General features: G+C 38.3%; 1 protein-coding gene across 9 annotated transcripts in view; it reads right to left on the bottom strand.

Annotated features, from left to right (window-relative positions):
* TRAK1 (trafficking kinesin protein 1) overlaps nt 1–27,097 on the bottom strand; it is a 248,056-nt gene that overhangs the window by 136,190 nt on the left and 84,769 nt on the right. For 6 of the 9 annotated variants that reach the window (XR_006413448.1, XR_006413447.1, XM_044456429.1 and 3 more), the window contains 11 exons: nt 26,927–27,043; nt 21,653–21,753; nt 20,293–20,401; nt 18,019–18,097; nt 14,462–14,592; nt 14,229–14,303; nt 13,359–13,496; nt 10,823–10,899; nt 9,585–9,821; nt 8,103–8,419; nt 3,728–4,057 (listed from right to left, as the gene is read on the bottom strand). Coding sequence is in view for 7 of the 9 variants with exons in the window: in XM_044456429.1 (XP_044312364.1) it covers nt 3,728–4,057; nt 8,103–8,419; nt 9,585–9,821; nt 10,823–10,899; nt 13,359–13,496; nt 14,229–14,303; nt 14,462–14,592; nt 18,019–18,097; nt 20,293–20,401; nt 21,653–21,753; nt 26,927–27,043 (1,711 nt within the window). In the remaining 2 variants the exon portion in view is untranslated. The remainder of the gene's footprint in view (nt 1–3,727; nt 4,058–8,102; nt 8,420–9,584; nt 9,822–10,822; nt 10,900–13,358; nt 13,497–14,228; nt 14,304–14,461; nt 14,593–18,018; nt 18,098–20,292; nt 20,402–21,652; nt 21,754–26,926; nt 27,044–27,097) is intronic. The other 3 variants (XM_044456446.1, XM_044416928.1, XM_044416937.1) reach the window with 1 other exon arrangement.

Genomic DNA, 27,097 nt, shown 5'->3' with positions numbered 1-27,097 from the left:
ATTGTTATTAATGAATATACAAGATAGGAAAAGGCTGCTAAAAGAAGCAATTGAGGCCAGTAAGAGGAGAATCAAGGATAAATCAATTTTGAGAGCTCAAAAGAACTGATCCAGCAGTTGGTACCACTAGGGGAAGTCTCGACAAACAGCATCCGCCAGCAATTAACAGTATAGCTTTTCACATGGCTGTAGCATTCTCTGTCCTTTGAACACAATAGGAAAGAGTGAGTACTCTGTAATTGATCAGTATTTCCATTTTTTAAAGGAAATTTCAATAGCTTATTGGGCCAAATCCATGGCTGCTAAAAAAAAAAAAAATGAGAAAAATTGAAATAAGAATGAAGTTCTTGTGGTTTCAAAGGCTGCAAATAAAAAGTGAGATGTGTATCCAAAGAAGGAATATTATCTTTCCTGGCCTCTGTCTGTAACAGACAATCACAGTGCTTCTGTCACATTTTGGAGAATGGGATCTCTAATGTCATCCACCTTCATGCATCATGAAACTGGCCAGGATATAAACACAGTAAAGCCATAATGAACAACATTCAATCTGGATTGTATCAGGATGAGCTTAACTATTCATCCATTCCATAACTTCCATAACTCTTACAGTGAGTTACCTTAACTCCAATACTCTTACAGTGTTCTTGATTCTATTGGACAAAATGTATCAATGTGAACTGATCCTTCAGAAAAACACTTATTGTCATTGTCACTTCCAGAAGCTCAGTTTCTAGTCCACTCTTAATGTGAATCAATTGGGGGGGAAAGAAACATTACAGGAGTTATATGCTTTAGTCGCCACCAGGGGGTGCACTTCCCCACTGAACCCTGAAGCTGGGTAAGGAACTCCTATATCAACACAAAGCCATCACACTTAAAACCATCAAATTACTTAAAAATGCCAATACCATCAAACTACTTAAAAATGAGTACGCCTAAGTAAAGGGATAGCCAATCTGGTGCTCTCCAGATGTTGTACTCTGCAAATCCCATCATCCCTGACTATTCACCATGCTGCCTGGGACTGCTGGAAGTCCAAAGACATCTGGAGAATACCAGGTTTGGGAAGCCTGATGGGAAAGAAACAGGAAGAAGGGAGAGAAGTAGGAAGAATCTAGGCTGACCTCCATAGATGTGCTTGCCAAGAAATAATGCCCTGAACACTTTGGCAAGTTCCTGAGCTGGTCAGAATATCCAGAAGTACCCCCACACTGGGTATTTTCCATGGATTCTGGAGAACTAAGAAGGGAATCTCATCTCATATTAAGCAATGAGACAGATATAAGCCTCTGACTACTTCAAAGCTCAGCACAACTTGAGAACCATCCCCCCTCCAAGTTATCCTCAGGCAAATGGAGAGCTATGGGGGCAGACCTTAGGCTTGTGGGATCTACTTCACTGAGTTACAGGATGGATACCTGCCATCCTAAAAATCCAGCAACAGAGGGGCAGGTGAAAATTATGACATGGGTGGCTGTAAACTATGAACTGAGGGAAGGGGAGCCTGAGCACATGCTCAGCTCAGCTCAGCTCCTTGTGATGTACATCAGAACCAAGCCCACAATTTATCACACATAACAATCACTCCTGGTCTCCCCAAAGCCATCCTTTCTCAGTAGTCTGTTTTAGGAGTAGGGAACCTGCTGTTATTATTGTTACAACAATCTGGAGTCAGAAATGCTCGCTGAGCTACTCCAAATCACCCAGGGATCTGCCAACAGATCCATATCTACTTTTTGCCCATCAGTGATGTACAAGATTTGGGGGGATGTATACTTTATGTTCTTGATTTTACAGTGGCATAAGAAGTGCAAAAAACTAATACTGAATACAGTTTTGTGTCAGATGTATTAGGCATGGGAAGAGGACTTATAGGAACAACTTGCAGACTAACCATGCTGTGCTGAGCTGTGGACAAGGCAGAAACAGCACTGAATTGTGTGCGCTGTTCCACTTGTTTCATGGCTTATCACAACATGGACAGAGAGTCCCGTGTCTCAACACATCTGCAGAAGGAATGGCCAGTGGTAACTATACAAACAATGACTTGGCTACTGAGCAAAGACATAGATTTGTGGACCCCTGAATAACACACGTGTGTGCACACACACATACACACAGTGGTATCTTGTCATCTGTGAGCTCCTGAATGTGCAGGTCTCTCACAATATTGTGAAGTTGCTGCCCCAGTGCAGCTACTTCTGTCTCTCTGCCACTTCCAAATCTACCAGGATCCCAACCATCCTGACAACGCTGTATCTCTACCACAGGTAGAGCACATACAGGGATTGCTGAAAACACAAGAAGACTTTCAGATTCTAAAATGTATGCACAGTACCTGGTATGAAGCAACTAAAACCAGCACATACAAATGTACTTCAACTCCTCTCTGGTATATAATTCATATTTATACATAAAATGTTCACTGTGTGCAAATAACAGTAAAGCAAGATAGTCTTCAGTCCTCTGAACTGTTCACACATATAATAGTATTTTGATATGATGAACATTAATCCCAACTGAGCAACTTTTCCTGACATCCCATTTGCTATATTTTCTAGCACTGAGGAAGTAAATTAAATAACATGATTTCAGTTGCATTTTGCCACCTTAGTTAGGGTTTATCCCTTTTGGGAACCAATAGTATGGAGGACAACAGAAATGAAAACATTCAACCTCTCTGTTCCTGAAAGCTTAAAACAAAATAAATACTGATAATATTTTGGGTAACATTTCAAGATTACACCATAAAAGCACATCAACATTACTGTATCTAAAAACAGTGAAAAAATATTTTTCCCTTTCAGCCCCAACAACAGTTTCCAATCCAAGTTAAATACATTTGAGCTTCATGTCAGAAATATCAGGACTAACCCTCCACCTCCCCGCCATTCATATTTTCACCCCAGTTCAGATTGAAGTTCCTGTAGCTATTACACACTTACGCATGTGTGTGTGCACATGCACTTACACAGGCAATCACACAAAACACATTTAATGCAAAGTGTGGCATGGCCCAAAGGAGCAGCTTCTCTTTTCGCTGTGATAATGCTTGAATTCAGTCACTAAATGCTGTTTGCTACCTCTTATGATGAATTGCACACCTGTCTTGTGACAGTATATAGGATTGTATCCAATGCTAGCCATGCATTGTGGAATGGCAAGTGCTAGTGGAACAAATGGCTCCTCCAGCCTGCAGTGCCCTCAAATCTGCTTCTGGGGCTTGGGAGCTCTCCAGGAAAGACCTGAGGGGGTTACACAGGGGAGGAGAGTTAGGAAGAGCCCTGTTCCCTTTATGGGAGTCTGCTTTCATGTCATTCGATTCAACAGACAAGCATGCGCCAAGTCCAATCAAAAATAAGATTCTGAAAATCGTAACCTGTATATGAACACATGTGTGCAGACACACAAAATCACTTTTAAAGCTTGGCTTTTCTTCTCTCAGGACCTAAGCAAATCACATTCTTTTAGCAGCCTTCTCTTATCAAACCAAAGATGAACCATGCACTTCTTTTTAAAAAATGCAGCAACAGCACAATGGTTTGTTAAAAGTAGTAGTAGTGGTTCTGAAATGGGCTCATGTTAATACTTGTGTGCACTACCGTGCAGAAGTTGCACATGAAGCAACAGTGTGGATGCTGCTCTGGAGAGAGGTGAGAATGGCCCAGTAATTCAACATCCTGCAAACATAGCAGCTGTGCTGGACTTAATGAGGTTCCCTCACCAGACCCCTCATCATCGTCAGTCGTGGGTTCCTGCATCTCCTCTGGGAAAGCCTGAGAGCGACTTGGGTAATTCTCGCTGTCTGAAACAGTCACTTGTGCTTGGGACCTCTCACCTGAGGTCTCTGTGTGCTGAACTGGCGTCGAGGTAGTTAGGCCCTTGTATGTAATTTCACCTGACTCATCTTCTTCAAAATCATTAAGGCAGTATACTTCATCCACGTCGAGGTCAAGAGTCCGGAAGCCCTTAGTGACCACCCCAGGCCGTGGGTCCAAGATGCCCCCCAGATGAGGCTGAGCAAGCTGCTGCCAATGGTGCAAAGTGGCAGAACCTTGGAAAGTAATAAAACAAACAAAAGTCAAAATGGGGAGTCCCTTCTTGATCACATCTTTACATCATATCCTAGTTGCTGTTGAACTATTTACTTCAAATATCATCAATTAGATCATGCAGTGCTGTGTAAGAAGTTTCCAGAGTGGGAAACTGGGTATTATGAGCTTCTTATCCATTCATTTGCAAAATGCTAAGTGGGAAAAACTAACAAAGTGATTTAAAAAATCCCTGCCAAGGGAGGACATGTGTCCACTCCTATCTGTAACAGGATAAAGGCCAATTGTAAGATTTAAAGCTTAAATCTGCTTGCTGTGTACTTTATTACCTTGTATGTATTTGCATTTTAAGCTGCGAAGGCCTTACAGATAAAAGCAGGAGACAAGCCAGGCTATGAGAGCCAGTATGGTATGGCAGTTGTGCTGGAGATAACAGACGATCTGGATTCTAGTCCTCAGTCATGAAGCTCCCTGGGTGACTTTGGGCCTGTCACTGGCTCTCAGCCTAACCTGCCTTACAGGATTATTGTGAGGATAAAATGAAGTAGAGGACTATGTAAGCCACCTTGGGGTCCTCACAAGCAAAGGAAAAAGTGGGATATAAATGTAGTAATAATAAATAAACTGCAATATAGCGTAACAGAATGAATATGGAGATACAAAACTTAAAGTATCACATTAATATCTGTACGGTTTAATGCTCAAATATTTCTGGACAACCTTTTGATTATAAGAAGCCAATATGCATGCTATCAATATATTCTAGAACTTCATCACTGGAGTCTAACAGGAAGAACTATTATATAAAATAGTACAAACTACATCAGCTCTATATGTATCTAAAAAAACAAAATTAAAATGCCACGTTCTACTCCTATAATTGCCAAGCACACTCTTCTTTGCACAAAACTTGCTAACACATAAAGGATGTTCTACTATACCTGCAGATTTCTCCTTGGCTTGAAAACATTTTTGGGCAAGAGAATGTGCACACACTATATATATATATATATATATATGCAGCATGACACATGCAGCACAAAGTAAAAATGTCAATCAGCATCGTACTTTAAGATTAGTGTTTCTGATGCAAGAGCATCAGTAATCCAGGATTTTAAAGAAAAAACATAAGCATAAATGCAAGTTGTGTGTGCCAAAAGGAAAATGTACATTTGTGTATCAAACATCTTTTGAAACTTAAGGGAGTTATATGCCTGTGATACAAAAGGGGGAAAAAACAGCCAAACAGTTATAATGGGTTGACCCAAGTCCCTGCACATACAATAAGAGGTTATGTTTATATATGGGTCCCTAACAAACTTTGTGGTTCCTCATAAAGAACAGACTCACTCCTCTAATTACCACATCTAATAGCAAAGTCAGAAAGGGGGATTAGAAGTAAAGAACAGAATGAGACAGATAAAATTTAGCTACATTCCTCCTCAGCTTTACTGATTGAGAATCTACTTCGAAAATGTCAGAACCAGGAGGCACAGAAATCTTTAAGAGGATACTGAAAACAGAGGGTGCTTTCATGCTATTTCCCTTCAGAATAACATGGACACTTGCCAGCAGAACTTCAAAATTTCAACCGTGTGAAATGACCTGATGAACCAAATTCAAAAGAGGGTAACTGATGTTTAAATACATGAATGAGTAACCAGTGCTTCTAATCTTGCAATGGAAGAAGCAGCAAAAGTATCTGAATAAGGAAATGCCTATGATTTATGGATTGCGGAATACTGTACATGGAAATTATAGCATTAGTGCTCAGCACAGTAAAGTATGCTAACACTGAACATTTTGCTACGTTACCTTTGCAACTTTTTAAAAAACTTGTAAGCTAATGTACTAATTTTTAGGGGGCATATATATATAGATTGATCTGAGCTAAATCATATCCAAGAATAAACACCTACTGTTCCCAATTTTATTAACCTCATACAAGGGTCCGGTCTAAGTTCAGTTTTATGGTACAATTGAATTAGAGGCAGAAAAAAATTATCTGGATCATGTATAGTACATTCGCTTGCATAGGAATTCCATATACAGAAATGCCAGGGGTAATACCCAACTACTCAATGATGTTGCACTAACTTAACCAGAACTTGTGCAATTTAACTGGCCCTTGCTAGATCAATGTGGAAAAGCAGCAATTTCCCTAATTGTCCTAGCAATTCCTAGTTACATTGTCATCAATGCTTGCACTACCCCAGGTCTCCGTGTTCTTCTGAGCATGATGATCTGGCAACTGAGAATCCATGTACGGCATTTTTTTCTTAAAAATTAAACACCTAATATCATTAGTGAAAAATGAATAGACAGATCTGTATACAATAGTTCTCAAAATGACAGATGCCTTTTCATTGACCCTTTGGCTTCTTCAAGTTCTTAAAGCAGATTAAAATTATGCATGGCTCTTTCAGAAGATGGCAGTTGTGATAAGTTAAAAAAATTAAAAGTAGTTTGACATAAGGTAGAAAGTATTCATATGGTTGCCTAATCTGTAGTGAAGAATCTGCAGTGTCTCATTTTTACCTGTGGTGGAAACAGAACTAAAGAATCCATTACTAACTCTTTAGATGCATAAGTTCGCAGAAATTTATGGATCTAACTGAAGTAACATGACAAAGCACTGAGCTTGTGTTTACTTCCTACTGTAAATATTCTCTTTAATAAATATGGTGAATGCTAATTAGATGATAGTATACAAAATACAATGAATTACAGCTGAATGGGGGAAAACTATGTCTGTATCAGCCTTAAAATATTTACCCAAGCTGGTTTCCAAATTTTTAGAATAATTTGTTTTTCCCAAAGATTCTAAATTTTAGAATTTAAGACTCAAATATTCACATGCACACTCTCCAACAACAAATAAATGGTAAATATTTCTAAACTTGGAAGAGGACCAGCGACATAAATGGAGTATAGAAGTGGAACAAAAGGTTCAGCACATGAAGAAAAATTAATAAAGTGGAAAATCAAGAGAGACAAAGGAAATAGAGATTGAAAGTTTATTGAAGAAGAAATTAGAAAGATTTGTGAATGGCAGGAAGATGTGTGAATGACATAAATTTACTACAGTGCTAATAACTAGTAAATGAAGGTTGGTTATTCACTATGCATCCTCTAAAGTAACGTAAGAATTTTGGGAAGGCACCTTAAGATAGCAAAAGAGGGTATTATTTATTGACCCACTGCAGTTGGTAGCACATGCAAAGTCTATCATGCATTTCTTTCTTGCAAAAGAAAGACATTTCTCCCATGAAAAAAATAGTACCAGGCTTTATTTGGTCTTACACTGGTCTCAATGGATACATGTTGTTACCAATATGAAATAGCTTGAGGACTAAAAATTGAAAACAGAAAAGGGATAGATTCACAAGTTATACATCCCATGTCTGTAATCCAAACACAAAGGTAAGCATTTTTCAGTAATGTTTATTTTAAGGCAACTGCAGTCTATATGCAGTAGAAACAGTCCTCAATGCTTATCAACATGGACAAAAATACTGATATCCTAGCCTTGAAGTAAGGCTGTCAAATACTGCATGTTCATAACAAATACTCTGAAATTGGCTGAAGTCAGATACAAGTGATTTGGGACTATTGTCCAGACAGCTAGTTAACACCACAGTGTAGCAATTATTAAGTAAATTGCATAGAATTGCACGAAAATCAACTAACTGCCTTAATACACGGTACAATTATCACTCCACTGCTCTTCTCCATATCAATATCTTTACTTTCCCCTCTATATCTTGTATAGTGCTCTAAAAATATGTGAACAACCTTAGAAATTCAAATGGAAGTCACTGAACTAACTATATGATTATAGTGACATAGCACACTTTACCACAGGAGTTGCTTGCTTCTGAAAATAAATAAATCTTACTCAGAAGAGTTCAAACAAGCAACGTGGGTGGCTATCTCTAAAGTAAAATGAGTAGGTGTTACAGAGATTTCCTGCTTCTTGCTGATGGAGAAGAGACCACAGAGAGTCACTAAGGAGAACATACAAAGACTGAGGCGCTTTATTATCACCTTCTAAGGGCTTCACAATCTGAAGCTTCTCTGGGAGGTATGAACGACTGCTGATGGACATTCCTGAATATCCAGTAAATTCAGAAAACCTGGAGTGAGTTCCTAATGACATGATACTCTCTGTTGGAGTAATGGAGCCACTATGGAGTTCCCCCTTCTCAGCCAACTCTCTTAGCTTTCTTTCCTGCTCTTCTTCAAAGAACTTCCTTTCTGATAGGTAGTTTTCTCTCCTAAGGGACAACCTCCGAAGAGCTGTTTCCAGGTCACTAGATCCAGGTGTTCCCGGGGTTCCAGGCTTTTTGTTCTTTTCTTCATTTCTAAAGAAAAAATACACTTTTATTCATATTTTCCAATACAGTGAAAGGTTTGTTTAAAAATTGGAATAAGAGTATTGAGAATGCCAAAAAATTGAAGTCTTCAACTCCACATAGCAAGTCAATTGTTTTATCAAGAGAATATAGTTATCTATTTCTGAAAATACATATATTCATTGAAAGGGCTGCAAAAATAAGGTGTTCCTTTGCCTTGCTCCAGATAATTATTTTAAAGAAGATCAGCCCATATCCAGATTTCACATGCTGACCATTCAAACTAAAAGAGACAAATGTGAGCAACAGCAGAGATTTTTGGAGGATATATCAAGTATTCTAATACATATATTTCTGTTACAGAAATTCATTGTGCTATACACCAGAAGGCAGGGTTGATTCCCAGAATAACCAATTCTCCAAATTTCACATTGCAGCTAGACCAAAGATGGGTTAGCTAGCCAGCAACGATAACCAAATAAAAAAGGAATCCCTGTACAAATTTATTTCCTCAGCTATGTGAGCTAGAAACATTTATTTAGAAAAGGAACACCAGCTTTTCTCTGGCACAGAGAGCCACTTTGGGGACTGCATGCATTGCACAAGTTACCCAACCAAATTATACTCCTAGTGTGATAAGTTTAATAACTGGCATTGAAAACAGTATGTCAGTGATGGTCAAATAATTTAGGGATGTGAATGTAGAATTAGAGTGATTCAAACATTCACCATATTATAAGAATGTTGCATTGTAAGTCATTAACGGATAAGTAATAGGAAAGCAAACCATTCCAACGGTTTCAGTTAAAGAGAATTTAGTCATCAATAAGAAAATGATTTGGCTGTAGCATAGTGCTCTGCTGCTGAATTAGTGAAATACAATAACACAAGAGTAACATTTTCTTTTGGGAAATTATCTATTAATGCTAAAAGATGGAACACAGCTAACTTCTAAGCAAGACTAGTATTAGAAGACCAGAAGCAAGCAATGTAGGAGTATTAAACTTCTGCTGAATACTTCAAGTAAACAGATGCAATGCCCCTAATAATGTCTGCTTAATTTCCACCTTATCCTAGGCAATATAAATAGTGCAAGTCACTGACTGAGGCAAAGAATGAGGATGACACTGCAGTTCTAGAGATGCATCTAATCTCCTAGCTATGCCTTACTGACCCAGAGTCAGTTGATTCAGTTTCTAGGATGATACTATTAGTCTTGTTGTCTATCACAATATTGGATATGTCTCCTCCATAGAAGCTGGATCGTGGTGTGCTGACACAGCTAGAAATTACTGAATTCATGGCTGATGACTGGTTAGATCCTGGGATGTTCATTGGAGATGGAGTTAACGATCTCTGCTTTACCACCTGGTTGATGTTCCGCACTGTGTCAAACACTCTCTTGGGATGCCTGACAAAGAAACAGATAGCAACCATCAAAATACAGAAATTTTTAAATTTCCTGCAGTGATGCCATACTGTAGTTAACACAGCTTTTGTAATGGAAAAAAATATGGACAGTGTCCTATATTGCAATGGTGCCACCACTATATAGACCACTAGTGTAACAGGAACTAGTGGTTCTTTAAAAGTACACAATCTGTCTCAGTTCCACAATGGGACATGTCAGTGGGTCATGTTCTTTGTTGCTTTCCTTCTTGGAATTGCTAGTTCAAGCTGCACTAATGGCCCTTTGCATCAGTGGGGGACAGTGTCAGATACTGCCCATGGACCTGTAGACAAACAGTGCAGTTACTCATTCATCCCTGTGATTAATGGTGGACAAAAGATTGTGCATCAATAAATTTGTATTATACTGAGAAAATGGAAGAAGAATAACCAACACACACAATTTTCCAGATTATCCACCAAATTAGCCCATTCATTCAAATAGCCTTATCTTGCTATTTCTAGTAATCAATATTTCTAGCAAAAGACTTCCGAAAAAAATGCCACTTTATCACATACAGTAAAATAATTAAATAGAGGAAGGTTTTGACTGTTTCCTCCTATTTGCCTAGTTTGCAGTTTCAGTTCTCTCACCAGTAGCAAACCATTATTTTTATCCATATTATCATTAGGAAAGTATTTTGCTTACTTTTCTAATTTAAATTATAATGCTACTAGGAAACATCTTATTTTCCAAAAGATATAATTGCTTAAACATCTATATACACAATCAATCTGCAGCTTCACTCTCAAATGAAAATGAAAAATGCCTTCTGTTTTTAATATAGAGGACAGACTCCAAGTAAGGAGTTCAGGTCTACCTTCTTTGTTCTAAAAAGGCATTCAATATAACGAAGGTTTAATTAAATGTTGCATAAAAGATTTGCATTAAATTAAACTGAATATGCATTATTCATTAAATGTCATTTTTCCTATTAAAATATCTCAATGCATCAGCCATACGTTAAGTCAGGGGAGTCAGAATCATCCAGATGCAGTTCTTTTCTCATTGAGCCTTCAATTTCTGCAGCCAAGGAATCCTGTTAAGACAATTTTAAATGGTGACATAGTATGTTACTAACACTTAAGTTTATGTTTTAAATATGTAATGAGAGCCATGAGAGTAAACACTATTTTTTTAAAATACCTGCTATCTTCAAAAAGAGAGTTTTATACCGCCAGCTATCAGACACATACTTGACAAATGAACCTGCCAACATATCCAGAATAAAACATTCTGTTTTGAAAAGGTGGCAGGTCTAATCCTTATTCACAGAAATACTTGCACAAATACTTCCACAAAATGCAACACAGAACAGAAAACTTCCTAGGTTCATCGATAAACAATGTTGCCTTTAAAATGCAGAACAAGTAAATTTCAGATTATGTGAGTTTATACTTTGTATACAAATCACTTTACAAGTTTATAAATTATAAAACGATACACATTTTCTGTTTACAATGAAGACAGTTTACTTTGAAAACAAATTCATAGTTGTAATTAGGACTGTCTCTTTATGGTGAAAGAAAGGAACGATTTAGTCTTTCCTTGGCAATAGCTTGGGCAGAAGACAGATCACTGTTTAAACGAATCCACTGATTCTGTGAACTTAATCTTCCTTCAAAATGGAAGAGGTTAGAGGTGGGATCAAGCTATTTTCAGAAATAAATTGTGCTAGAAAGCTGCTCCTTAATTTATGTTACTAAACATTACATTTGCCCTGGCAGTAGAACACTACAAGAAGAATCTAATTAAGCACGTAAGTCTTAGCAACTTCAATCATCCTTATTCATCCACATTAATTTCTAAGTAAGGATTTGGGTTTTGGGGGCACTATCTTTTCCTTTCCAAATTGTGATTTTTCAGAAAATTACAAATCTCAATGCATTACACATAAAATGTGAAAGCAAAAGATCTGCTTTAGGATTAGACCCACCATGCACGATCAACCATGGGAGCTAGTGTGGCATAATGTTAATATGTTGGGCTGGGACTGGGGAACTGAGGTTCTAGTCTCCATTTGGCTCTGAAGCTCACTAGGTAATTTTGGGCCAGTTACTGACTCACAGCTTAACTTACCTTAAAGGTTGTTGTGAATATATAAATGGAGATAATCAAGTAGGTGCCTTGGGTTCCTTACAGGAATTAAGGCAGGATAGATATATAACAAACAAATAAATAATATTTAACACACATTTCTGTCAGCTACTGCAGTTAATGGCAGCTGTGAGTTGAGTTTTTACAAGCTCTCTTAAGAGTCCTATGGCACCCTGAATACTAGTAAAATGAGTTATGGTCTTGGAATACTTTTAGACTGGAAAAATGAAAAGGCCAGAGAAGAATAGCAGCATTTTCTTCAATAAAGAAGGCAGCTGCCAAGATGAAGAGAGTAAATGGACTCGTGTGCAGAAGAACCTAACCCTCACTTCATTTCTAAAAGAAAATCCTAGACTCAGAATGTACTCAGAAGTGCTCAGATCTTTCATTCTAAGCCCATTACCAAGGTCAATAAAAGCTGCTGCAAAGATCAGTTCTCAGGAAGAAAAAAGTTTGGGTTGTTTTGGTTTCACAAGAAGGCCCTACTGGTTAGCTGAGATCAGCATTTATTCCACAGTAAAGGAAATCGTTTAGATCAATTTGCTCTGCAAATGCACTAATTCTCCGCTGCTATTTTAGAAAAAAGAATGGCGAGACATATGCAAGAATTCCTTAAAGAAATTAAGAATGAGAAACTCTACCATATCTGTTACTGTTGTGCGATTTTTATTGAGATGAAAGAAGCAGACTCATTGCCCTGTGATTTGATCCCTTCCCAGGAAAGTCTTTACGGAGATATGTAGCCCTCCACAGTGTGCATATGCAATTTTGTGTAACTGAATTACTTGTCTAGTTTTGTACTCCATGCTGTAAGGGTTCATAAACAAATCTGGCAGAACTGTTAAGCACACTGGGTGTTTTAATTTTGTTTTTAATGCTTTTTTAGATTATGGAAAATATACCTTCAGTGGGCTCTTCTATATTTCTGAGTTTCAGTTCTCCTCATGCTACAGAATTAAATCTGCTTATGGGACTTTAAAGTCTGTGGTCTGTTAAATTTAGCGCCAACAACTACTAACAAATCATTCCCCCAATACTAGCCAATGCATTACATTTTGGAGGTAGGGACTATTTAATTGATTATATGATTAAGTTACATTTAAGGAAAGACTATCTCATCTGTGCCTGATAATGGTCTAGCTGTAGGCTTTTTAAGCATTTCTTTTTAAAGAAAGAATACCAAGCCATTTCTTGCATTTAACTGTATGTCTAATATATTATTTCCAAGTAAGTTTTTGCTTCTCCCTTGAAGGCATGTGTGCTACAGCACATGTATACTGATGCTTCTCTTAATATTTAATGGAACCATTTTTGGAGTTTATTTCTTTAGCCTACTCAAAACTGCATCAATGTTAGTGTGAAATGAGTTTTCCAGGAAGAGTTTCTTATAAAGCTTCTTACCATAGGGAAAAGGCCTAATGAGTGGTAACGGCGTGATATGGCATTTGGCATTGTTTTGTTTCTAAGGTTCTTCAGCTCTTCTTGTGCCTCATGAAGCATTTCCATACACTCTGCATACTTGTCTTCCAACTCTCGTAACTGAAATGCAATAAGTATGGAAATTATTTCCATGTATTATGGGCTATCTAAAGATCACTCATCACTTTTGATAAGGGAAAACATTTCCAAAAGGTCAAAAGACTGTTTGTGCACGTATGAATTAAACAGTACAGTTAATTCAGTTCATATCTGAACTAAATGCTGCGCAGAGAGGCAGTGCAGTGTGAATACCACTGTGGTGTAGTAAAGTGCTGGATTGAGACTGTCTGGTTTCAAGTACCTGCTTGACCATGAAGCTTACTAATGATTTTGGGTCAGTCATTGCCTCTCAGCCTAACCTAACTCACAGGGTTGTTAAGAGGATAAAATAGAGAAAAGGAGAATCATATACACTGCCTTTGACTCCTTGGAGGAAAAGATGGATATAAATGTGATAATTTTTTAAAATGGCAAAACCACTTTTGTGCTTAGTTTCTTATCTTCCTCAGTGTTAAGCTAATACAATAATCCTCCTGAATATATCAAAGAATAGATTATTGCTGAAACAATACTACATTTCAAGTTCTGAGATAATTTTCATTGATATAGGCCTGAAGTGACATTGAGTGAACACATGAAATTTGAGTTCAAGAACTAGTTTCTTTATGTTAATCTTTAATTCAAACACTTCATCTAGTATGAGAGCAAGAACAACTGGGCAACAACATGTTCAAGCTATGTAAAAGCAGTCTCCCTGCTTGGTATTTATGATTATCAAATTGTCACACTCACTTCTGCTGTGAGCTGCCTTTGGGCATCTTTAGCTGCTCCCAAATGTTGGACAAGCTCTTCATTTTCCACCGTGCACTGGAAAAGTAATGATTAAAAAATTACAAAGCACTAATAAACTCACACATTCTCTTCTTTATAAATATTTAATGTATTAAAGTAAAGGGGTATATGAAAAGGGATAAAACGGATTGCATTATATTACCACTATTCCACAGTTAATACTTTAATCTTACAGCTTTTGCCTTTTTCTGCAAATCCACTATCTGGGAAAGAAGATGGGTGATTTCTTCTTGCTGACGGGCAGCATCTTCAGTTTTCTTGGCTAATTCTTCAGAGATACTGGCAATCTGAATATTTGCATCTCCTTAAATAATTAAGAAATAATATAATCATAATTATATTATGTGCTTACATAGAAAAACATTTGGGATAGGAGTTACTTGCTAAATCTGTGAGCAAGGTACTTTGATGGAAATGTGTTAGAAAAGGAGATATTTGATCTGGTATGACATGTCTTGTCCAACTGATGCAAAACTGCATGGAAGAAGCAAAGATCATCAGTGTCAGTAAAGTAAATGATTCAATCACTTGGTCATCTAAATAAGTCCATAAAAGTTACCAGCTGACTGGGGACAGGAAGAGAAGTAACCAACAGTTCTGGCCCTACTGCAGCAGCCCTTTGCACTATAGTGGGTATAAAAAGGGGGGCATGCCAGTGTAGTTTCTAGGCTGGGTACGTAGAAGGGCTGGACCATTTTCTCCCTCTTCTGTCAGGCTGCTCTCTCACCTTATGTGCTCAGTTGCATGCAATTCCTGATCGACTATGACTAGCAGGCTAATGCTAAACTACAAGACTGCTGTAACCACAGGATTATTTTCATACAACAAATGTGTGAACTGGAGGTTCTGCTCCCTCATTGTTGCATTAAGATTATATAGAAGGATGGGACCAACACAAGGCCACTCCACAACGTGGCCTTTGATGCTAGCATGGTTCTTCCTTCCTGCCAGCACTTGTCCAGATGCTACTCTTTCTGATCACTGCAACCATTTGCTTGCTTCACAAGCAAAGAGCTAGAGAACAAGTTGGCATCTACTGCTCCTTCTCACCACCACCGTCTGGGCCAGAGAAAGAGGCAGGTGTACCAGCAGGCTACAGTGGAAGCTCTAGAAGGCTCTTGTCAGTGGGTCCTCAGCAGGAGCACAAAGATGCAGACTCTTGACACCAGCCCTGGTTCTTCCTATGGAATACTCTAATCCTCCAATATGTTTTCCACATTCTTAGTCAGTGTAACATGCCCACAGGGAAGCAGCAACAAGTATGCCACCTCCACAATGTAGAATTTGGCTGTTATTTACTCTGTGAAGTGCACGAATTAAAACAAGTGAAGTTTCATCCCACTTTTGACATGCTTCCCTGTAACATTTTAAAGCAGTAAGTGAATTCTTTTTAAATCATACCAAATGTGGTCTCATTCTTTAATAAAATGGGATAAGTAGCATAACTCTCATCTATGACACACAAAATCCACCCAAAATCAAAGCTACTTAAATGTAATTGATACTTTCCTGTAATCTATGAAGAAAATGAGATCCAGCACAGTTCTAATAATTTATATAACATTTTATTACTTTCATATAGCCCATAATATATAAACATTTAGGGTTAGATACAAAGGAAAGAAGTCACATTTTAAGAAAAATGTGCTATTAATTTATTAATATTAGTTTAAATAAAATATTTTTAAAGTCTTCCCCCACCCCAGAACACCTAAAGCAAGAGCCACGATATAACAGCCATTAGGTACGTCTACAGGTAATGGAAACCCTTTAAATTTTTAAAAAGAAATAGTTTTTAAAGGAATAGACACAGAACTGTGTGAAGCACTTAAGCATATATAAATGAATAAATATTTTCCATTTAATTGGAATGAAAATATCCATCTATATTCCATTAAGGAAGAAAGAGTTGCTTCACATACATACTATTTCAATGTTCCTTAAACCATGCATAGTTCCAGCCAGTTTATTAATTAAAAATTTTTCCTAGGCCACAGTCATGAAGCAAAGCTACTATGAAATGAATACCATAGCCAAAATGATTTAAATTCTGACTTCAATATTATATACTAATATTGCTTTACTTTAGACTGCTACTGAAGGGTTTTTATGATTGAGAGCTGTTTTTCTTTTTTCCATTGTGCTTTTAATGTATTTTATAGTATTTTTAAGTAAAATTTTGTTTTAATTGCTTTATTATTGTTGTTAGCTGCCTTGCATGCCAGTTTTGGTGGAAAAGCAGAGGGTACGTTTACTAAGAAATAAATACAAACCTTGAGAAATATTACTAGCCATTTCTACATAACAAATGTTTATTAAATAGTGAAGGATAACTGTCCACCATATTTATTCAGGGGACAAAAATCACCTGGCCATATTCCACAGATACATCCCTATAACTATGTATCATTGCTGGCTTTAGAAGACAATGAATTGTGAGTGCAAACTATTCTAAAGTGGTGTATGGCAAAGCTCTAGCGTCAATTATTAATTCTACAAGCTAAGTATACATTGAAGATGGAAGCTTGAAAGATTATAGGAAGTGATGTTGAACAACAAACATATAAATCACCAGTATGCTGATGACACCAGTTCTACCTCTTGTTTACATCTACTCCAGGTGAGGCGGTGGCTGTGCTGAACCAGTGCCTGGCTGAGGTAATGGGCTGGATGAGGGCCAATAAAGTGAGCCTCAATCCAGATTAGACAGAAGTCCTGTTGGTGGGCAGATCGCAGTTTCAGGTAAGTGACTTTGACCTTGTCCTGGACGGGGCAGCACTCCCTCTAAAGGACAGGGTCCACAGCTTGGGAGTGCTCCTTGACCCAGGGCTGTTACTGGAATCCCAGGTGGCAGCAGTGGCAAGGAGTGCTTTCCTACAGCTTCAGCTGATCCACCAGCTGCGCCCTTACCTGGACAAACACTCCCTAGCAATGGTGATTCATGCTCTGGTAACCTCCCGGTTGGATTACTGTAATGTGCTCTATGTGGGGCTGCCCTTGAAGACGGCCCAAATACTTCAGCTGGCACAGAATAGAGCTGCCAAGTTACTGACGGGGACCGGTCATTATTCTCATACAACGCCAGTCCTCTACCAGCTACACTGGCTTCCAGTTGAAGTCCGGGCCCAATTTAACCTATAAAGCCCTGAACAGCTTGGGACCAGGATACCTGAAAGAGCGCCTCTTCCCTTACATGCCCTCATACCCCTTAAGATCTGCGGGAGAGACTTTGCTCCAGGAGCCCTCTCTAAAGGAGATAAAAAGAACAACTACCCGAAGCAGGGCCTTCTCTGTGGTGGCGCCCAGATTATGAAATGAGCTCCCTGGAGAGTTTATATTCTTTTCGGCACCAGGTTAAAACCTGTTTATTTAACTGATATTTTAAAAATTAATATTTTTATCTTTAACAGTCACTTTTTTGTTTTTATTTTTTATATAATTTTATGGAATGTGTATTGTCTTATTGTTTTTAATTGTACATTTTTGAGCCATTCCGAGATGCAAAGGCATGTGTTGATGGCATATAAAAGTTTTAAATAAATAATAAATAAAATGAATAAAATTTGGGATCTCAATGTGGAAGTGTGCTTCCTGGACTGTTGAGAAACCTAACTTTTCTAGTTAACATTGTAAATAGTCATTGATAGGGCATAGATTCAGACACTCCTGAATGCAAAACAAAATGATCTGGCTGTTCTATCAAAAAAACTCAGGAAGAAGAGATACATACGGAGTTCTTTCACACAGTCATTTACAAGTTGCTGCTCTTTCTCTTCATAAGTAATGGTTTCGGTCTTCAGCTGGCAAGCCTGTTCAAAACACCAAGAAGTCCAAAATTAGCATTCTGTTAACATCTTACTTAGTGCAACACTGGCACTGGATTTTAAAAGAGAGGCTCTTCCCACAGGAGAAGCCACAATTCTACAATAGCAAACATACCAACTTTCCCCTTTCCCACTCTGAATATAATGAATAATGAACAAGTTGCCACCACTAAGTATCACTGCTGAAATTGGAAAAGTGGAATTTAAATTGAGAAAAAGGGACAAGAATGAAAAACTATCATGAGTAAACAAAATACCAGATTTCATGGCTGTTGAATACATAAAGCTCTATTCTAACACTGTAATGTTCACTATATACACACAAGAACCAGGAGTCAATTGGAATGTAAGGTTGCTATGTCCCTGGGTGAAGGCTCCAGAAAGATTGTAACACCAGCACCACATATACTTTCTTAAAATTTACTGTTCTATTTCAGGAGTAATACATGCTTATTATATATTCAGTTAAAATATTACTTAATTTTTACCTGACTTTTTGTTATTCAAAAGTATAGCCACTGAATTATTTTTAGCATGTCCATCAAAAAGTGTTCCTATCAGGATCAGATTTTGTATATGACAACTAGTTTCTAAATATTATGTTAAACTTTAATTTAACAATCAAACTTCAAGGCAGACAAACTATTTTAAAACTTCCCACAAGTAGAAACATGACAGTTTGTCCTTCATCAAACGAGAGAAAGTAATTTCTTCTAAATACAGGCACTCCCTGAGTTACAAACAACCTGGACTTACAAACAAACTACTATATACCCTTGTAATTTTTAAAAATTACTGCAGAAAATCATCACCACCATAATAAGAGAGGAAGTGAAAGGGGAGAGAGAGAGAGACCTCCAAAGTGGACCTTCCTGCCTTGCCCATCTGGAGAGGGAATTCTCTCCGATGTTTTCTTGCGGCAAAGAAGAGGTACTGGTTAGTTGGGGGGGGGGAGGCTAGAAATATTCACTGTTTTTCCACTTTCATGGGGGCCTTGCACCCCTAACCCCTGCAAATGTAAAGGGTCAATATATGGGATCCAATTTACATACAAACTCAACTTAAAGATGGATTTCCGTTTTCGCAGGAACAGAACTCATTCTTAACCAGGGGACTGTCTGTAATGACGACAATAATATCCTGTGCTGAGTGGAGTGGACCATGCCCATCCTGCACACTGAAACAGTCTCACTATCCCACTGCAGCAGGATCCATAATCTGCCTTATTTATTTATTCATTCGAAGTAAGCCAAAAAGCGACCACGAGTTGCATACATATAATCATTTAAACAAGGCAGTCCCTGCTTGAGGGGACTCTCAATCTAGAAAGACAAAAAGGAAGAGGAAAGGGGAAGAAAATTCTTTAAATGGGGCTGGTGGAATGGCCCTGTTCACCCTCTCACTTTTCCCAGCTCAGCCTTCTGAAGTGGCTGGCAGTTGTGGGAGAAGGAGGGAAGGCTTGAATCAGGGCTGGGGGGAATGACGCTGCTCTTCTCTTCGGCTCTAGTATTTAATTGTATCCAATACAGCCTTTTAGATACTGATTGAATCTGTCTGAGGCCTGGTCCATGCAAAGAACAGATGAGGCAGCATAATTCTTCCTGGATTCAGTGTTAGCTTGAGGTTTGAGGGAAGGGGAAACATCCTCAGCAGGCCCTCTTCTCTTCACTGCATCAGCTCACTTTGGGCACAAGCCTCACTACCAGGCAAAGAGCAAGTTCTGGCTGCCTTTTTCCCTGCCCCATCACTCATAGACAACCCAGCAGTGAGGAAAGGCTATTGCTGAGTGCTACTTTGTTATCTGAGTGGTAACCACAGGGGGGAGGCAAACTAGCAGCTATGACTGTTGCCTACTTTCTAGCTTTTCCACTCTGCCTGAAAACAAAGGATTGGAAGACAAACATGTTTGTGCCCCAAAATGTGCCCAGCACTACCTGTGTTCTGCAATCCAGGAACACTTTACCTTCTGTTGACATTAGCCAAGCCCTGAATAGGGGCCACAACAATCTAGCAATATTTGCAAAAGTAATTTTGGGGAATAGGTGGATGGGGAACATCTGTTACCAGAGACTCAAATACATACAGAAAATTGTGATCTTACAACTATTTGTCAAGCAAATGAAGATTCTCATGGAAAAAAGGAAGTGAAATTATAAGTAAAATATTGGGAACTGTTTTACCTCTGATCGAAGCACAACATTTTCCTCTTCAAGGTCTTTGAGTTTCTTTTGAAGAGAATCCAAATGAAAATAGTTCTGGACAGATGAAGACGACTCATTCCTCTTCAGCCTGGTAAGAAGAACATTAGGATGTTTGTTTATGTCTGCAGTATTTGTGATAAGGCTGTACACCAACCTTCCAACAACAAGCAGAACTCTGTAAGATTCAGCATTTTCACAGATTTTCAGAAGGTTAAAAAATGAAATAACTTCAGCAATTATTTTTCTCCACCTATTTCTAATGGAGAAGCTTATGCTGCAAGATGCAAAAGAAAATAATTTTTGTTCTTATTTGTTTAGAAAAGCATAATTTTATGATTGTATGACTAGGACATACATCAAAGAATAAAACAGCATGCACAAAGATGGACTTGGGCAAGCAATTTTCTTAGGTACAACACTACCAGTAAATTTAGGTATCTTTAAAACAGAACTTTCCCAATTCCATGTCTGTTGCTTAAGAATTCATCAAATAAGCTGATCAGTCATGTAAACATGAGTTCATCTAATGATGCTGCATTGTGATACTGCTCAAAACTTAGCTGTTGTTGGCTACAAAAGAAATAAAATGGCCAACACCCTACTGACAGAGGGGAAAAAATTGCTAGCTGCTTAAGTACTGGCATTATCCCACTCCTTGAACGTCTGACATAAGCATGTTGTGAAAATCAGGGTCTTGGCTGAATCTGGAAGCTCCACTTTGGATGTCCACATTATTTCACAGCTTTCTAAAATCAGAGATGGGAAAGCTCTTTCAGTCCGACAACTGAACTCAACTTTAGAGAGTGGATGGAGCCAAAAGTACAGCAAATATCCATGTAGTTTAGCTTAAAACTCTTACTACTAGTAATTAAGATTTAGGAAATACATTTTAACCATTCAGAATGGGGAGGCTGCACAAAAGCCACCTAGAGAATCCCAAAGGGGTAGGCTGTGACTGACTTGGTCCCCATACTGAGGTTCCTCATCCATGAGTTAGAACTTCCCTCAGTCATTGGAAAGCCAAGACATCTAATAGCAATGCCATGCTCTGTGTGTCTAGCATCACGATTGGGAGATGCCTGGTAGCAGCTTAATACTGAAAGAACTCAACAGAAGGCTAGGAAGAACTCTGTTTAGCCCTGCTCTGGTAAACCCAGTTATGAAGAAAGCTAGAAATACCCCAAAATACTACATTATACTTCCAGAGTTGTAAGCTATAGCATATAGCCCACCTCCAGACTTATGAACAAAGCTAGATTCAATTGCCATAAGGTGGTGCCAGATTGCATAAACAGATGCAAAACATGACTCCCACAATATACCATGATCCAAAACTTACGGGGTTGAACAGATGGATTCTGGCTCACTCTCTTCAGCAGCACTGGTATAAAACTGAAGCAGTTCATCTTTCATGGACAGTTCATGGCGCAACTGAGAAACCTGAATAAATGAAGGAAGAAGTTTGTCACACATTATACAAGTGAATCATGAACTGCAAAAGTGTATATCAACTATCATATGGTTCAGGCTACCCAATAATTGTACTTCAAAAGAAATACGAAAATGCTCTGAGTTAAGAAAAAGTGCAGCTCAAGAATTCCAGTTCCTGTTATGAAAGTTGCCTGTCCAGCTCTTTTCATACAAAGCTCTAATTCACCACTATGCTGTATCAGTGAGTGTGGTTCATTAAATAGTGTTGCACTCATAGGAAACTGCTGCAACTAGAGTACACCTCAGAGTAGACTCTGAAGGCACGTAAGGCATCCACCATGTTGAAGCTAAGCAGGTCTGGGGCTGGCCTGAGCTTGGATGGGGGACCACCTGGAATATGCAGGTAGCCACCTTGAGTTTCACAATGGGAAAAAGGTGGGATATAAATACAATAAATAAATAAATACTAGCTGGTCAATCACAAATGAGGTCTGCAACCACATAAAGTTATCCATGTCTCTGTGGCATTGGAAAGCTATGGAAAAATCACTTGATGCTGGGTCAGCAAAAAACAATATGACATTCTGGCAACTTTGCTTCAAAAGTGGCACCTAGAGTCCAGAATGCTACCTAAATTTAGGGAAGGAACACCACAGATCCCTGCAGGTCAGAAGCTACACTTTAAAAAGGCTTTATGAAAATAGGAAGCTGCCATGTATTGTGTCAGACTGTTGGTCCACTTTGTCTGTCCGCCACTGTCAACACTGACTGGCAGCAACTTTTCAGAGTTTCAGGCAAGATTTTTCTTCTAATGCTACCTGAAGGTTGCAAGGATTGAAACTGGGACATTCTGCATGCAAACAATGTGTTTTACTGAAGTATAACCTTCTGCTTTGCAAATTAAATGGAAGCAATAAAAACTTATGTAACTTTTTTTCTGTACCATGCATAAAATGTCTCGAATAATTGATGTAATCTACAGCCTCATATCTTCAGACAAAGATATTGGTATACTCTGTTGAGTAAAGAAGTGAGCTCAATTGCCTCTTTTGAGCTACTGAAGTAAATTTCAGTTTAAAAAATGATGTTCTGTGGCTAAGATGAGCAGGCCAAAGTACCACTTAAGATGAAATACTTAGATCTGAGTGATTTGTTTTACTTTCAGATTATGTATAAAAGCTAAGGATGGGTTTTTGGCTATGCATTCTGAAAAACACCAATAGGTTAAGTAAGATAATGCCATGGGTGGCCAGACACAACATAATAGATACAAAGGAATATAGCAAAAAGGAGTACATTGTTTACATGAAGAGGAATAAGCTTTAACAGCCATTTCTCTCTTGCTCTATCATTTCCTTCCAATTTTCTTTACTTTTTTTTAGAACAGGAGCCCTGCTTGTTTTCTGTTGGTCCTGTTGGCTTTTCAGACAAAGTCAAAGTTTAACTTTCACCAATTCTGAGAATTTAAATTTTCATTCTGAGTCAATTCCAAATTACCAAGTCAAGATACATCAAAAGATGGCAGGCAAGGATTTGTTAAAAATTAAAAATATAAAGAAAACTAGGCACTTAAAATGAAACTCAAATATATGAATCCCTGTTCACCAAATTAAATCTGAACAGGAAAAATCCTGGTGTGTGAGCAAACTTCCTCAGGAAAAGATTCCCTCCCGTGCATGTATTATGTAGTCATCCAAAATTGTTCCCTACACATCCTTACCTATTAAAAAATGGCATTGGTAGTGTCATTAAGATAATATGTTTTCCTGTCATAATAATCACAATAATAAAAAGGGAAGCAGGCAAATCAGAGCTGCTATGTGTAAGTATGAAGGTGATGAACTGGGAAAAAATGCCTGGTGCTTGAGCTAACAGCACAGTGTAAACAGGGTGCCTGTTTTGCTAATGTATGCACAAAATGGAGCTGAAGGAAGCAGATGGAACTCAAGCAATTAAGGTAGAGTAATTTAAACTAACAAAGGACAACAAAATTCTATGTCCTCCCTATTTATGAAGGAGACAGGATTAGGTTCTATGGTGTAGAGACGCAGCTCATCAAGAAGTATCTGCTTTTCCATTAAATCTATGCAATCTATTTGCTAAGATAATGCATAAAGTTGCATACAGTTGCTTAGCTGATACTAAGTGGCAATTACTGCTCTTAAAGGCAATTAACATTCCAAGAATCTATTTACAATCCACAGTTCAGAAACTAAGTCTGAATCATGTGGATATACAATAAAGTGTTTACTCCAGTGCACTCACCTCAGTTTCTTTAGTGCCTTACAATGCGTCTGAGTCTCAGTTTTCATAATTTAGTACTACTGGAAAGAGTTGTACAGGGTAGAAGTTAGTAGCAATTATTTGAAGCTGGGGAAGGGGAAAGACTCTTTCCATGAGACAGAAGGGAAGAAAATGAAATTTCAGTAGTTTTTAAGGTAATAGACAAAAGCATTATGTGACAGGAGAAAAGGGAAAGCTATGTTTTCAAAGAAGGAGAAAAAGGAAACAGGGGGGAAAATCGGTTAACTGCAGTGCTTTTAAAATTCCTGCATCATGAGGGGTTAAAGTAAAGTGAGACAGAACTGGTCAAATACACTTTCCATCTCAAATGGATAAATTCAGTAGAATTTGCAAGTTTAGCAAAGGAAGACAATTAGGGAAATAGGTGTACTTTTAACTGCAATCTCACTTGTAGTCATAGAATATAATGAATGACACTTCACACAATTTTCATGCATCCGATTATCTACAATTCTGCTAATGTGCAGCCATGTGTTTCATGTTTTTAAATGAAATGTTCGTAATATGCTAAAGCATTATGTATTGTAAAACTGAAAAAGCAGAAGCTTTCCATTATTAAATGCTAAGAAAAATTATTCTTTCGGGAGAACAGCTGGCCTTACGCAGGACTAACTCAATTCCATAGCTTTCAATGGATCTACTCTAAGTATGACCAAATGTAGTTCTAACTACGACATAGCACCTGTTTCTGAGATTCTTTATATAGTATTCAGTATTGCAGGTCCAGTAATATTTCTAGGCTTCATGGTTGTAAGGAAGATGTTGAAAATATGAGTGCAAAATCTGATGGGCAACTTCTTTCCCTCCAGCTGTTTTGATCCATCACTCTTATCAGTCTTAGTCAGCAGGGCCACTGGTGTGGGATTATAGGAGTTGTAGACCACAGCACCAGAAAGGCCACAGTTTATCCACTCTTGGTTTATGGTTTAGTTTTAAATGCACGAGCTGGAATTAGTGTAGTCAAAACCTTGCGCTCTCCTCTCCTGCTCTACAGCCAAGAGAAGGTTTTCACCAGCATCAATTTCACTTTCATCTTAACTCAGCCTATTGTTGCATATAAGACAGATTGTGGTTTATCAAACAGTCTAGTTCAGGGGTCTCAAACTCAACTTACCTGGGGGCCGCTGGAAGTAGTCTGGGTGAGGCTGGGCCGCATCAGGAGGTGGTGGTGGGCCGCTCCTCCCGCGTCACTCCCGGAGGCCAGCCCGGGTGCCGCCGGCACTTTGAAGGCCGCCGGACCCCTCCCCCGTGCCCTGCCCCCGGCAATTGGGCCACAGGCCACGAGTTTGAGACCCCTGCTCTAGTTAAAGAAGTTGGCTTGTTTAAAACTGACTTAGAGTTTGAAGTAAACCAGAATCTCTGATCCACGATGACACAACTAATGGAAAGTGAAAACTAAATGTTGAAAAATCTAGAAAAAGGGGGAAGGGGAGACCATTGTATTTCATCCACAGAGCATTAATATAATGGTTTATCATGATATGGCAGCAGGGTCATTCAGAGTGCGGCTCATATGTAAAATCTTAGAATGATCAAAAATCTAAACACTGTCCAAATAAACCCTTAATTTGCATGAAAGAATTGGCTAGCTGGCATTTTTAAAGTAAATCACTGATGTTCTGAAGCAGCATATGTCCCATTCACTGGAGCCCCATATTAGTGAGCAGACTATTTAGGAGCCATGTAGGATGATAATCTGAACTCTGCATTCCTATTATAGACTCACATGTGAAGATTTATTCATGTCCTCTCTCGTTGTCTGGCACAGACACAGACATCTTTCTAATCCAAACTGCTATAAAATAGCAAAAGTAGTTGACTTTTACAATCCTTAAATGAGTGGTAGTAATTACTGGTCATTTATTTTTAAGTATAAATTGTTTCCTTGAAGCAAAAAAGGCTGTTTGCTACTGTTAGATATTAGTCATGTATTACTCTCAAAGGCTAAAGGAATTTAATGATTCTTCTTTAAATCTGAAGCAAAAGGTCTGACTGATAAACAGAGTGGATATGTAAAGCTACTGAGGCACATATGCAAAAACATTGAATTAGAACATGGTAGCAGCAGTAATTAAGAAAAATGATATTATACAATGAAATATTTCAAGGATTTGGAAACAAAATTCTTGAGAAAGATTAGGAGCAGTTGTAAACTATCAGTCAATATAAAGACAAACACATTTCAAACAGCACTTTTATGAGGTGGGAGAAAGTCAAACTCTTTATTAGGTGAGGCTTAATCCAACAAAACAAATAACTTGCATAGACCTATTGATGAAAATTATAGGCTAAATATGGAAGATACATGTTTTTTTAAAAAGAGACTCACTTTAGGATGAACACAGTGAATTGTGACCTAGTGAATCTCCCTTTCTAGCTATACCTTGGTACATATGCTTCCATTATTCAGAAGAACAAGGAACAACCAATGAGGAAATCCTGATAGTAAAAGGAGGGATGGCAGGGATTAAGAGCGGCGATAAAGGAATGATCAAAGATTCTAATGAACCCACAAAATAGATGGGAGATGTTGATGAACAGCAAAACTTGACACCCAAAAGGCACCAGGGCTCACTGAGAAGCATGTTGGGAAAGCAAAGAGAAACAGAAATGTCTGGGCAAACTGACACAGCTAGACAGCAACTGCAGTTGGGACTCAGTGAGCCATCAAGTTAGCCAGGATGGACAGTCAAGTTGCTCAGGCATCTGTTGTTAATAATGTGCCTAAATCTAGACCCCACATGGTGATGGGAGCAACAAGGAGAAAGTGGCAAGGCATGCGATTAAATATGGCCAAGCAGGTTTGGTTTGGTGTGGGGATGTAGATGTTTTCTGAACTGGACACAGGTGAGTATGAGGTGCAAGTGAATGGCCTTACCTCTTCTCTGATATGCTCAACTTGTTCTTCAAGGAGTTCATTCCTCTCAGTTAGAGACTTATTCTTCTTTAACAATGACTGGCCAATCCGAGCAGCTAATTCTAAATCCCGCTCTTTCTGTAAAAAGGAAAAAAACAACTACACTCAATTACAGGCTTATGTAGAAAATAA

This window comes from Varanus komodoensis, unplaced genomic scaffold (assembly GCF_004798865.1).
Source record: "Varanus komodoensis strain SLA01 unplaced genomic scaffold, ASM479886v1 scaffold10, whole genome shotgun sequence".
Classification (NCBI taxonomy): Eukaryota; Metazoa; Chordata; class Lepidosauria; order Squamata; family Varanidae; genus Varanus; species Varanus komodoensis.
Note: the sequence above shows the minus strand (reverse complement) of the source record. Positions and strands in the feature narration are given on the sequence as shown.